General features: G+C 36.8%; 1 protein-coding gene and 1 long non-coding RNA gene across 2 annotated transcripts; one reads left to right on the top strand and one right to left on the bottom strand.

The window, feature by feature from the left end:
• Positions 1 to 1178: 1178 nt before the first annotated feature.
• On the bottom strand, positions 1179 to 3091 carry LOC112142105. Its single transcript, XR_002918523.2, has 2 exons — positions 2523 to 3091; positions 1179 to 2348 (listed from the first exon to the last, which is right to left on the bottom strand). It is a non-coding gene; the product is annotated as an uncharacterized LOC112142105 (long non-coding RNA).
• Positions 3092 to 6232: 3141 nt separating this feature from the next.
• On the top strand, positions 6233 to 10555 carry LOC112142107 (FUN14 domain-containing protein 1). Its single transcript, XM_024265355.2, has 5 exons — positions 6233 to 6382; positions 6811 to 6964; positions 7785 to 7860; positions 7928 to 8047; positions 9904 to 10555. The coding sequence occupies exons 1-5, from the start codon at positions 6319 to 6321 to the stop codon at positions 9979 to 9981; spliced, it is 492 nt and encodes a 163-aa protein (XP_024121123.1). The 5' UTR covers positions 6233 to 6318; the 3' UTR covers positions 9982 to 10555.
• The last annotated feature ends 2252 nt before the right edge of the window (positions 10556 to 12807 follow it).

Raw genomic sequence — 12807 nt, 5'->3', positions numbered from 1 at the left:
TAATTGCCTTATTTTCTGGACTATAGAGTGCACCTGGATATAAGCGCATCCACTCTAGTTTTTAAAAATAAAAAATATATATACAAGCTGCATTAGCCAATAAGCTGCAGATATCTATGTTGAAAAATGTTATATTTACTGCATGTGCAGAACGATTTTGCACCGTAACTGTACATGTATGTACCTTAACATTTTCAATTCAGGCCACCTGCTTGTATGCACTCTGAAAGCTTTCTCAACTTTTGACATCCTGCTGCTGCCTCCAACGTTGGCGATAAGCTTGCGTGCAGCAGCACGGTTTCCTTCCTGGAAAGCCAGCTCAATGGCCCTCAACTTAAAAATTGCATCATACAATCTTTGTCGAGTGGTTTCCATGATGAAGAAGCGAGGCTTTTAAAATATTTACCAGTTAGTAATGTGTGTTATATGTGCTAAAGAAAAAGTAGCATAGGCTATTCTTCTTTGCATTATTCTCAACTCTAATTCTGGTTAGAGCGCCCCTAGCGGTGGAAGAAAAATCCACAGAATAACCTTACCTTTGTTTAATCCGCATGGTTCAAAATTTATAGTAGCGGCTTATAGTCCAGAAAACACTATTTAAATAAATTGTTATTGTATTTTTTGTGCTTACAACATGTTCTTGTAGCATTTTTCTTACGATTAAGGAAATTTATAAAAAAAATTAAGATTAAACTTACATTTCTGAGTATTTCCATATTTAAATTGCTATGAATCAGGAGAAGACAAAAAAAAGGTATTGGAAAAAGCCTGCAGCGATGCTACAATTGGTGGGCCACAATCTCCCTGCTCAACTCCATTCTGATGCATCCACTTGCAGACAAATAGATCCATGAACGTCTTTGTTTTCCTCATCTGAGCTGGAATCTGGATCAAAACTTTACAGCTGTATAGCTCCAATATTGCTAGAAATTTTTTGCACCACTAATGCTAGATTGGGGGTGTGAAGGGCTAGCTAGTGGGAGAGCGTGTAAACAAAGGGATGATGGGAAATTAGAGCAGGCTTACTCTGAGCTAATGGTCCCACCCACAACTCAGAGGTGAGTTTATAATCAACTATTGCAGAAACTATGATACATATATATTATCTAAAAATGATAAAGAATTCCATAATCATAATTAAAAGGACATTGGAAACACTTTTACAATAGACAAAAAGATGATCAAAGTGGGACTTTAAAGTCGACGTTTTAATTTTCTATCCCTCACTGTTCAAATGAATCTACAATCAGGATAACAGACTGTATATTTGGAGAAAACAGTATATTTGTGAGTTAAAAAAGGAGAAAAACCACGTGGTATAAACAGAGTACCTAGCTAAATCTGACAGTACAGTCAAGAAGGACGGGTGCTGGAGCGTCTGTCCTTTGAAGGACCCCCGACTCCAGAGCCACATGTTGAAGTAACACTTGAAAATATTCATAAATCAGCATAAACACCTCCAGTGTCTAAACGCCAAGAACAGTACCGTTCTTGGTACGGTACAGCTCTCATAAACACTAACCAACTCCATTTATTACACTAGAAGCTAGCATAGCATGTTACAAGTTAGCTAATGATACTATACTGGGCCAACCAAACACATTATTATTTAATGTAACCTTTTATGATATAAAATGTGTTTTATTTCCCGCTAAGCCTTCGTCTTGCGTCTATTCTGACCCCTAAATGGTGTAAAAGTCCCGTCTGGATGCTAGCATGCACACCGCTGGACACTTAGCCGCTATACAAGCTAGCTGGACTGACGCACGAGACCACTCCAGTTTCTGCAGGCTCTGCTTTACTCTGTCTGTTTTAATGGTTACATGTCAATAAATGTAGTAAAACACACAGTAGTGGGTCTGAAGGGCAAACGTTACGGTTAAAAGCTAAAGCATTTCTTCCTTTGATGCTTAACTTTAGAGTAGCTGTTTAAAAACACAAATGTTCAGCTTCCATAGGGTGTGAGGAGCACTTGAACGCATCACTGTGAGGTTAGCATGGTCTCAGTTCAAAACAGTAACACCTCTCTCTGGGCGGAGAAGCGATTTCACAAAGTTCTGTGTCGACTACTCCATGGCAGAATGAAGCCGCTCGTTTTGTGCTTCAAACGTCCCACATATGTCGACTTTACCGACTGATAGCGGCTTGTTTCCGAAGCTGCATGGAGGGGGACGGCTCGCGGCTAGGCTAGTCGGGAGGTCTGTAGCACTCGTTTCAGGCGGGATGTGTGCTCATCACCGGAGATAACGGGCAGACGTGGCTTTGGTCCTGTTCAGTGGCATACCTTTAACAACAAGGCCTTCGTTCTGGCGCCATCTTCTTGAAGCCCATGAAATCCAAACAGTGAACTGCAAGTAGAGGACAGACAACGCACAGGCGGTTCCGTGTTACTTGGGGGAGGCGGGGGGCACAATCGCATTTGTTTTTTGGATGTTTTTTTTCTGTATTTGACCGAGCTAAACAATCATGAATCCCTCAAACGGGCCAGAGAGACCACAGACACCAAAGCAGACACCTCTAACCTGTCTATTCCGGTCAAGCAGTCCTTCTCTTGTGCCGTTAGCTTCGGAAAGTCCTTTTCGATTTCAGTCGCTTTTGCCGACGCCATTTTCTCGTCGTCATTACCAGCAACGCCGATACTCCGGGCAGCAGCAGAGGCAGCGACGGGGAGCGAAACTCCGCACGATTTCATGGGGCAGAAACAGGAAGAGCGGCGAGGCTGATGGATTCCGACAGAAAGCAGGAACACCGACACCGCTGCACACCTATCCAGGATTAAAACGGGGCGGAACGTAATTCTTGCCAAATCCTCAAGGAAATGATCCTTTCAAGTTCTCCCCCACGCTCCTTGTTATGCATCAAAACACCGCGTGTGTTCCCGCTCCATGTCTGCGTGAAGTTGCAAGAAAGTTGGCTGGAAGGACAAAGTGTTATTTGTGAATCAAGCAAACTTCCCCAACCAGCGGCTCAAAGTTGTTGTAATTGTGTCACACAGGCAAACGCACGCCGCCACCGTTGGCACGCCCTCTGTTCCTCCTGACCAATCACCGGACACCCCTTTGCGGTCACATGACTAATGAGTTCCGAACACGCGCACGGGCGCGCGCGTTGACATCTAAAATGTGCTTCTAAGTCCCGCCCGGCACCCTCCGATTGGTTGATCAGATTGCATCATGATTACGTAAGCTCGTTCTGCGAAAATCTATTGGTCGAAAGAGAAATCGCTTCTGTCAACATAAAATACAGTTTAATACCGAAAGAAATTAAAAATAACAAAAGAAATTAAACAGAAAAATAATTTAAAACTATTTAGCAAAAATATCCAACCTTTTGAAATGTTTTAAATACTTCTGTTTCTTTTTCTTATTTAAACTTTTGTATGAATGTATCCGTCTAAATGTAATATAATCATCAGTAAACATCACATTTTAAACATCATCTTTACAGAGTTACAACAACCCACATGACATTTAAAAATATTTAATGTGATATATAAATGTTAAGAGAAAACACAACAATTTAGAAAATTATAGAAAAAAGGAAACAAATTAGTCAACTTTATTAATGTCAAATTAGTTATTGCAGAATAATATTTTTTTATAAAAAAACAAAAAACAAAAATAAACTAATGTTTTTTCACAACACTTATTTGGCAAAGTATGTTATGGCTTTTGTTCTTATTGCTGTTCAACATTTTTGAGTAAATTAGCAATTGGTTAATTGATTGATTGGTTTATTTCAAGCATAGATTATGAAAAATGCAGGACAAAACACACAATTACTTCAAACTCATTACAGACATAATGAAATCCATTGATTAAAAAATAGAAAACAAACAAAAACAAAACACACTTATGTCACATTTGGTCCAATAAGTTTTGTGATTTTTAACTAAAGTCAGTAGAGTTTGTTTGATTGATTGCTTGAAAAGGAGCGAGAAAAAGAGAACTTATATAGTCCCACTTATATAGTATAGTTACTTCGTTTTACGGTTTTGCATAATTTTGTAATCCAGTTTTAATCAGATCAAATGTAAGTTGTTTCTTTTTAAATTCCCAATACGAAAGTGAAGTGCTTGTTAATTATTGATTAATCTTATCAAACATTATTTCATGATTTCAGTAAACAGTAACATCAATACCATGTAACTGATGAATTGATCATGACATGTAAGTAATCAATCTAACTTGATAATTTCTATGAAAAGCCTCATTTTGAGGTATTTTCATTGTGGCACAGTAAAATATTCAAATGAAATTTAAAAAGAGCTTTTTTCAAAGTTTTTTCTAATAATAGAATCCCAACCTTCATTTTTACTCCACCAAATGATACTCTTTTCAATATTAAAGAATTAAGAAAAAAAAAACATTGCATCCAGAATTTTCTAATTTAACACATAAAAAACAACAGGAATACTCATATAAGTAATACAAAAAAATATTGACCACAATTTCATGATTAATACTATGTTGACCTAACAGCAAAAGGGGGTCCAACCAAGTTCTAGCTTGGTGTACCTAAAAAGTGACCGGTGAGTGTATGTATTTGCATCATGCAAGTATAATAGGGTGGTATTAATTCCATATTACTTCTGTGCTCTTGGTCTTTTTATTACTGAATATGTCATGTGTATTCCTGTTTTTTTTTTACCTTTCAGAATTAGAGTGTGACACAAATATTTTCATTTTCCTATTAAATTCCCACTCAAATCATCTTTTGATCTATTCTAAAAGTGTTATTATAATGCTGTTTTTAGCCTAAATTGGAAAAAAAAACTTTATTTTTCTGGGACATAGTTTGCAGAGCAGTTTTTTTAAATTTCACCTCTGAGTTGTGGGCGCAACAGTTGGCACAGAATAAGCCTGTGCATATTTCCCATCAACCCCGTTGTTTACACTCTCCCCCCCTAGCTTACAGCAAATCACATCTCTAAGTTAACATTAGCAGTGCAACAATAAATGCAGAGCAATATTGGAGCTATCCAGCCGTACCAGCCCAGACGAGGAAAATGATAACGTACTGTATATGGATCTACTGATGGATAAACAGGAACGGATCGGAGCAGAAAGACTGTAGTGTTTATGTCACTGCTTCAAACTTTTTGTCATTCTTTTCATCTACAGCTATATAAATCCTCAGAAATGCAATTTTCATCTTAATATTTTATATATATATATATATATATATATCTTCAATTATTAAGAAAATACGACATCTACATGTTAAAACACACAAAAAAACATTTTTATTTTCATTTTAGTTGATCTTTAATGCCATAAGCTTTACTATAATTGTCTCTCTATTATTAATTCCACTCATCCTTACCAAAAATAATTATTCTCAAGTTTGTTTTAAGTACACCTTTTTAAATATAAAATGTATACAGTATACTTTTTGTTTACGTTTTAGATACATATTAGAGATAAACTTTACAAGTTAATGTTTACAAGTTCATGTTAACCCTTAAATGCCTAATGCCACAAATATGTATCAAACGACTTCGGCTCCAAAATCACCCAATTGTTGCATCTACTTAAAAAGAAAAAACATAAATTGTATATATATATAGCTGGAATTAAGTTCAGGCGTTGAAGTATACTTGAAGTATACTTAGAATTATAGCCTACTAAATATATTCAGCCTTTATTTGTCACTGTCCTCAAACATTTTTTTAAACAATGCAGTATTAAAAGTGGAGTAGATGTTTTCTTGGGACATTTCCAATACATTCAAAATGTATTTTAATACACTGATCAGTAGAAGTTCATAAAGAAAACCTTACAAGCTTCATTAGATATACTTCAAATTATATTTTCATGAACTTAGAGTAAGCTTAAAGTTTATTGCCAGTAAACTAGTATTATAACAGAAAGGTTACTTTTAGTATACTTTTTATAAACTGAAAGTGGGCCAATTTACTCCAAGGACTTATACTTGTTAGTAAACTGCCAGTGTACTTTTTAGGAGTACTTGGTGCACTTTGGGAAATGTATTTTTCTAAGTATAAAACATATGCTTGAAGTATATACTAAGGGCACTGACATAGAGACTGAAAGTGTTTTTTAAAAATTGTGGAGTTTTTTTTTAAGTTATTACTATATTTTCCTATATTTGTATGTTAAAATATATCAATAATACAATCATGCAAATCTAAATATATGTATATATTCATATTTACTTTGAATTATGATGTTTGGCTCCCGTGAATCCTTCAGTGACTCTCCAAGAAGAACGCACCACTACGATATTCCAATGTGAATTATAGTTATGTAAATATTGGTATCACATCTCGTCTGTTTCTTTTAATTTTCCCGTCAAATGTATGCAAATGACGGAGGACGAGCCGCAGCTCCGAGCTTCAAAATGGCGAATCGCAGTAAGGGTAAGGAGGCCTGACACACGCTGAATATCTCGGGAGGTTTTCTGTGGATTCTAACGCTTTTTCTCCTCAGGGAAGACTTGGACGCTTGTTATGCTCGTCAGAATCCCTCTGCCGTCTGTACATGTGTGAATGTCTCACTGCTCACTCTGAAATGCCTCGTCTTTAAATGTCAGTGTCAACTTTTCGAGAGTTAGCTTCAGCTGTGTGTTGCTAACGCATGAAAACTTTACCAAGTTTCTTATCCCTAAAATAACGGGAGCTTTCCTGTCATTTCTGACGTCATTGTTCCGGTGATGGTAGTTAATAGTGGTGCAAGTCACTACAGTGAACGAATAAAGCAGTTGTCAGCTCCTCTTCAGACTATGACATTAGCGTCTTGAAGTTTTAGCTAAGTAATGCTAACACAGCTTCTGTTTTTTACAACCAAGAACTGGAAGACGAGATTTACGACAAGGTCGTGGATCTGACTGAGTACGCCAAACGTCAGCGATGGTGGAACCGGCTGTTCGGGAAGAACTCTGGACCCATAGCAGAAAAGTATTCTGTTGCCACGCAGATTGCCATAGGAGGAGCGAGCGGATGGTAAATATGGACAACCGTGAACGCATCGTGTTGCCTTTAAGGACCTCTCGATAGCATGATTACACTGCTGGTGGTGGCTGGATGTTTATTGCAGAGTAAAAATCCTATCAATGTCATAAAGTAACAATAAAATGACTATAAACATGTAAATGTTAATGGTAAGTGCGCAGTCATAAATAAAATAAACATTTGACAAGTTCTATATTTAGCACATAGTTGTTTAAAAATAAAATGGGTGAAAGGGACATAAAATGACATACATTTTCAATTTTTGAGAACCAAAATACATCCCCAATACAGTAGTATTTTATAAAAAAAAATGTCCTTAATTTGTGAGCCTTAAATTGTGCCATTGTGATGATGAAATGTCCCTTTTTTTGTCATTTAACATACTCTTGTGTATGTGACAGTTAGCCATTAAAGACCCAATAAAAATGGTGTTTTAACACGTTCTGGTGGCATTTTTCTGGCGAAATATAAAGAAAAGATAATTAAACTTAAAATTACATTTATTATTTTTTAGACAAATAGATCCACGAACGTCTTTGTTTTCGTCGTCTGAGCTGGAATCTGGATCAGAACTCCAATATCGACACCATTTTTGTTGCACCGCTAATGTTAGGTTGGGGTGTGAGTAAACAAGTGAACAGCAGCAGAAAATGTTTTTCTGTGTTCAACAGAAGTTTCTAATGAGTCCTTGTCATAAGAAAAAGTCCAAAGCTTCACTAGTGTCAACCACAAACATTTTTTCCTTTAGTTTATTATTGTGTTTTATTAATTTTTCCATGATTAATAATTCCTCTAATGTCGTTATATGCAGGTGTGCAGGCTACCTCTTCCAGAAGGTTGGAAAAGTGGCGGCTACAGCTGTAGGAGGAGGTCTGCTGCTGCTCCAGGTTGGTTTTTAAGCCACCAGTAACACGATTGGGTTGAACCATGTCTCAATGATCCGCCTCTTTCCAGATCGCTAACAACAGCGGCTACATCCAGGTGGACTGGAAGAGAGTGGAGAAGGATGTCGGCAAAGCTAAGAAGCACATGAAAAAGGGAACAGAAAAGGAGCTAAACACATTTTTTGAAAAGGTGACTATTTGATCACGTTTATGATTTTTAACATTTTCAGCTGATCTCAGTGGGTTAGTTTAAACAAAGGTTGGGATTCTTTATTCTCATTCTCATTGTCAGAAGAACTGTTGTTAGTCTGCTAGTTTTTTGTTTTTAACATTTTCTTAGTAATCCAATTTTTTGATTGTGGTGTCCTCAATGTCTAATGTTTGAGTGTCAGATTCTCCTGAGCCAACAAAGTTACTCCTGATTGGTTGGGAGTGGTCGCCACAGAAACTAAGACTGATTTAGACCAATCACTGCTTACTGACCCCATCTGGCTCCTATGTCTGAATTCCTTCACGACACACTAATATAGTGCGTTCGCCCTTTCTAGTGCCATCCGAATCTACAATTCCAAAATTGAGTGCCTCAGAAATTCCCCAGAAGTTTATTTTTTAAACCAGTGTGCATTGATGCTCCCTACATTGAGTTGGACCTGGTGGCAGACAAGATGGCGGCTGAAAATCATTAGCCTGAAGGAAGTCCAGAACCAGAACATCAAACACCCCCCTCCCTCCCCCGCGCCACACATTTCGGTCATAAATTCTTGTTTTTGGTAAAAAAAAAAGACGGATATAAGCGGCAACCCTAACAGTCACTTTTTTTGCATTTTAAGCTTTAATTCTTTAATACCTGAGGGGTTTCTGTCAAAACCTACAATGACCTTGGACACACCGTAACTTCTTACACGATCAACGTGAATTAGCTGATCTGCAGAGAAAAGCGTCATTGCCCTGGTAAACAACACTTTAAAGAGACTGTTCACAGATGTCCAACACATTACTAATTTGAAGTGTCAAATTTCAGCATAAGGCCGCTTTTCTCTGCGACAGAATAAGCTGATTGACGTTGATCGCGTACAGGAAGGGTTTACAACCTGTGGTAGAAAACGAACCCAAATGGCTCTTTTACTGTTAACGGTTGGTCTGGAGCTAAAGCTTCAACGTAAAAGTTTTAACAGTGTTACAAATCTAAACATTTTTGTTCATATCCTTATTTAAATTTAATAAAGCGCTTACCCAGTTTTGACACATTTCAAGCTAATCTTGGACACTAAACCGTTTATTCACATTAAAAAGTTTCAATAAAAGAGGTTAGAACTCTGAAATCTTGTGGAATTCTTGTTTCTAGTTAACCATTTTCAGCTGCCATCTCGTCTGCAGATACTGTAGGTCTTCTTGACTACATTGGTGAATGCTTTGTTTTTGAACAATTTTTGCCCAAAAATGTGTTTAAATGTATTTATTTTAATAAACCACCAACATTTTCATTCTCAGAACACAGTAAATTCATAAATAGAGGTCGTAAAATGTTCATATTGGTTGGAGTTTCACTTTGTAAAATTGGTGATGTCATATAAGCAATTTGGACAAGAAGAAAAGTGATGATCATGGAGTCAGAATGGCTTTTAAATCCTGGTCACTAGATAGCCCTGCACTATATCGTTTTTAACAGTTAGGAATTAGAGGGAGAATTTGGACAAAGCTAATGGTTACCGAACCATAGGAGTGATTTAATTTGGTTGAAACTGAGAGTAAACCTTTTTCTATGGGTGACATCACACTCACTCAGTCCAGTTCTCTTATACAGTCAATGGTTGTTCCTGAAGCTGTTCTCTGAAAAATATTGAAAATGAAAAACAACAATTCTGTCATCCTTTAGTCAAAATCAAACTTCTTAAAGAAAAAAAACTATGTCACTCCATCCTCATCATCAACTCCACTAAATACTTCCATCAATCAGCTTGTAAGCTTCATTATTTAGCATAAAGCTGCACTTTTCCCTGTGAGTTTCATCGTCTGTCTTCCAAAGTTAAGGTTGTGTCTTTTCAGTCCACAGAGTTTGTGAAGAAGAACATTGTGGTCACCAGCGGCTTCGTTGGAGGCTTCCTGCTGGGCCTGGCGTCATAAGCTGATCCTCTCCACTCCAAATCAGCGCTGAGGAGAGCGGGTCAAGGTTTCTCACTGGCAGGGGTTGCTTTAGAAATAAATGCTGTTCTTTTTTTGATTCATGGAAGCACTATATGTGATGAAAGCTGAAGGAATGGGTTTGATGTATGAAGGCTTTCATTTTTAACTAAGTTATGTTCTCCATCAACTTTTCTGGTGGATTTTTTTAAAATCACAGGAAAGATGTGTAAAAGAGGAACCCGTTCAGAGCCTCCAAACTGTTACTCGACTAAATGATTCCAGTCACACGGATGATTGCATTTTCAAATCAGAGTCAACCAGAATGCTTTCTATTTATTTGCACCTAACAGATATTATTCCAAATGTTTGCACTCCGTCTCTGCTGTTTGGCAGAGACTCTGTCCCTTCACCAGTTCTCCAAAATCTCCATTGGGTCTGCAGACACTTCATGTAAAGTGATTGATGGGTCACGTCTGCCTGCTCTGCCTCTTGTTTGTGTATTTCTGTTGTTATGATGAAGACTGAAGACTGTGGTAACCTTATCAACCTAAATAAAAATCTCAAACATGTAAAACTCTGAGCTTTTCTTTCTGACTCCTGACTGTTTTGAAAAGATCCACTGATGAAAAATGTTTTTTAACATGTTCTTGTGGCATTTCTCTGATGACATTAAGCTAAAAATGTGTTTTTTTATTCAAATTGTTGTGAATCAGGAGTAGACAAAAAAGCAGAAAAAGAGCTGATTTGTCAGGTGGGCGGAGCTTCCCACTCCGCTCCATTATGATGAATCCACTTATTAACGTCAGTAAATAAAAGAATGATCAGACTAGAGCTTAAAAAAGTCACATTTTACAATTTTTAGTTGTCATTTTCTTGCCTTATAGAAATAAAAAAAATCATTTGTGGCAGCAAAATAAAAAACTTGCTTGTCTTTTTGAATAAAGTTTTTTTCAAATTTAATGCAATTAAAAACAAATAGAGCAACATCTGTTTAACTTTAGTTGTTGGTCTCCAGTTTTCAAAGATCATCCTTATAAAAATGTTATGCCAGTTTTCCTATTTTTATATATGTTTAAAAATCCCATCATTATGAGGCACAGTGGCAGTTTAAGTTGGTGTTACTTTTATACAGATACTAAATATTTTATTTTTACCAAAGATTTAGACAGGATATTATGGAAGTTTTTTGTGAACCGTAATTCAAAGTATGAAGCCTGAAATAAAGTATGAAGCCTGAATTGTATATTGAGAAATGCATAATACTTTATGGCTCAAAAAAACTTCCATAGAACATGGAAACCAGCTGTTCCTTTTGCAAAAATTATATTGAAACCATTACATGTTTATTTCAGATTTAAACTCATACTACAACATTTTGGTTTGGTGTTTTAAACTTGCTCCAAAAACATGATATCCCTAATGTTTCCTTCTCTTTTAGACATATTGTTTGAGGTTTTCATAATACAATAAAGACAAAAGGATCTATTAATTTATTTTTCATTCTAGTCAATTATTACATTCATAAATGAAATGTATTAATGACAAAGCCTTCTTGCCCATTTTTATCTGTGAAACTAAAAAAGTATCAAAAACTCATAGAACTTAAAGGTTTTAAAAACTTAAAAAACACAATTTGAATAATTGATGATGCAGATCCTTTTTAAGTTTGTGATTAACGGTAATATGCTCTACATTTTTTATTTCTTTCTTCCTTTGTCCAATTATGTCTGTCTTTGCATGATTCTGTGTAAGGATTGTCAATTTTGTTAATAAAGTTTAAAAAAAAAAAAGAGTCGACGTCTCCATAGCAACCAGTAACAACGGGCAGCAGGTTTGTGCCTACAGCAGCTTCCAGAGGGAAAAGCGTTCCGTTCCTGCCTCGGTCATGTCGTCTTTGCCGTTTCTTCCTGGAAATTCCTTCAACGTTCATGTAAGTGGATTCATGTCTGGAAGCTCTGAGTCAAATGTGATGGTTTAACGCTCAGTTTACCGCATTTCCACAACTACTACACAACCATGGCAGCCATCTGGACTGCTTGACATATTTGTGTATAATTTAGATTTTATAAAAAAAAAAAAAATGATTATAAGAATAGATAAAACCTATAACCGCACTCAATGAAAACTATATTAATTATGTTGTCATCTAATCATTACATTAATAAATATATGATATAAATATTAAAAATATATATTTTCTACATTATGTTGAAGGAAACTTATTTCTTTTTTTAAACATACTAAATAGAGAAATTATAAAAACAGCCAAAGAAAAGAAGATCTTAGCTTTGAAACATAAGGCGCAGTGGTGGTCAAAGGGTTAATTATGTGGACCTCTGTGGGGTTACTGGTCTGCCAGGATCATCCTTCAATGCTGCGTATGCATGTCAAGCTGTGAAGCTTTGTAAAAATTCAATGGTGTTACTACTTAAAAAAAAAAAAACTTTAGAGTATTGTTTGGTAAATACTCTGATCCAATCCAATACACCCCGATATTGATGTCAGATTTGTGGGGCTGCACGGTGGCGCAGTGGTTAGCGCTCTTGCCTCACAGCGAGAAGGCCCCGGTTCAAATCCCGGCTGGGACCTTTCTGTGTGGAGTTTGCATGTTCTCCCCGTGCATGCGTGGGTTTTCACCGGGGACTCCGGCTTCCTCCCACCATCCAAAAACATGCTTCATAGGTTAATTGGTGACTTTAAATTGCCCCCGGGTGTGAATGTGAGAGTGAATGGATGTGTGATTGAGGCCCTGAGACAGACTGGAGACCTGTCCAGGGTGGACCCCGCCTTCGCCCTTCAGTAGCCGGGATAGGCTCCGGCACCCCA

Source organism: Oryzias melastigma, unplaced genomic scaffold (assembly GCF_002922805.2).
Source record: "Oryzias melastigma strain HK-1 unplaced genomic scaffold, ASM292280v2 sc00676, whole genome shotgun sequence".
Taxonomy (NCBI): domain Eukaryota; kingdom Metazoa; phylum Chordata; class Actinopteri; order Beloniformes; family Adrianichthyidae; genus Oryzias; species Oryzias melastigma.
The sequence above is the reverse complement of the archived record's forward strand: the minus strand, read 5'-3'. Positions and strand labels throughout refer to the sequence as shown.

What these genes read in the sequence shown, in the direction of transcription:
- LOC112142107 (XM_024265355.2), top strand. Translation starts at nt 6,319, where the DNA reads ATGTATGCAAATGACGGAGGACGAGCCGCAGCTCCGAGCTTCAAAATG. An exon ending in AATGGCGAATCGCAGTAAGG is followed by an intron (nt 6,383 to 6,810) that starts GTAAGGAGGCCT and finishes TTTACAACCAAG; the next exon opens with AACTGGAAGACGAGATTTAC. An exon ending in TAAACACATTTTTTGAAAAG is followed by an intron (nt 8,048 to 9,903) that starts GTGACTATTTGA and finishes GTGTCTTTTCAG; the next exon opens with TCCACAGAGTTTGTGAAGAA.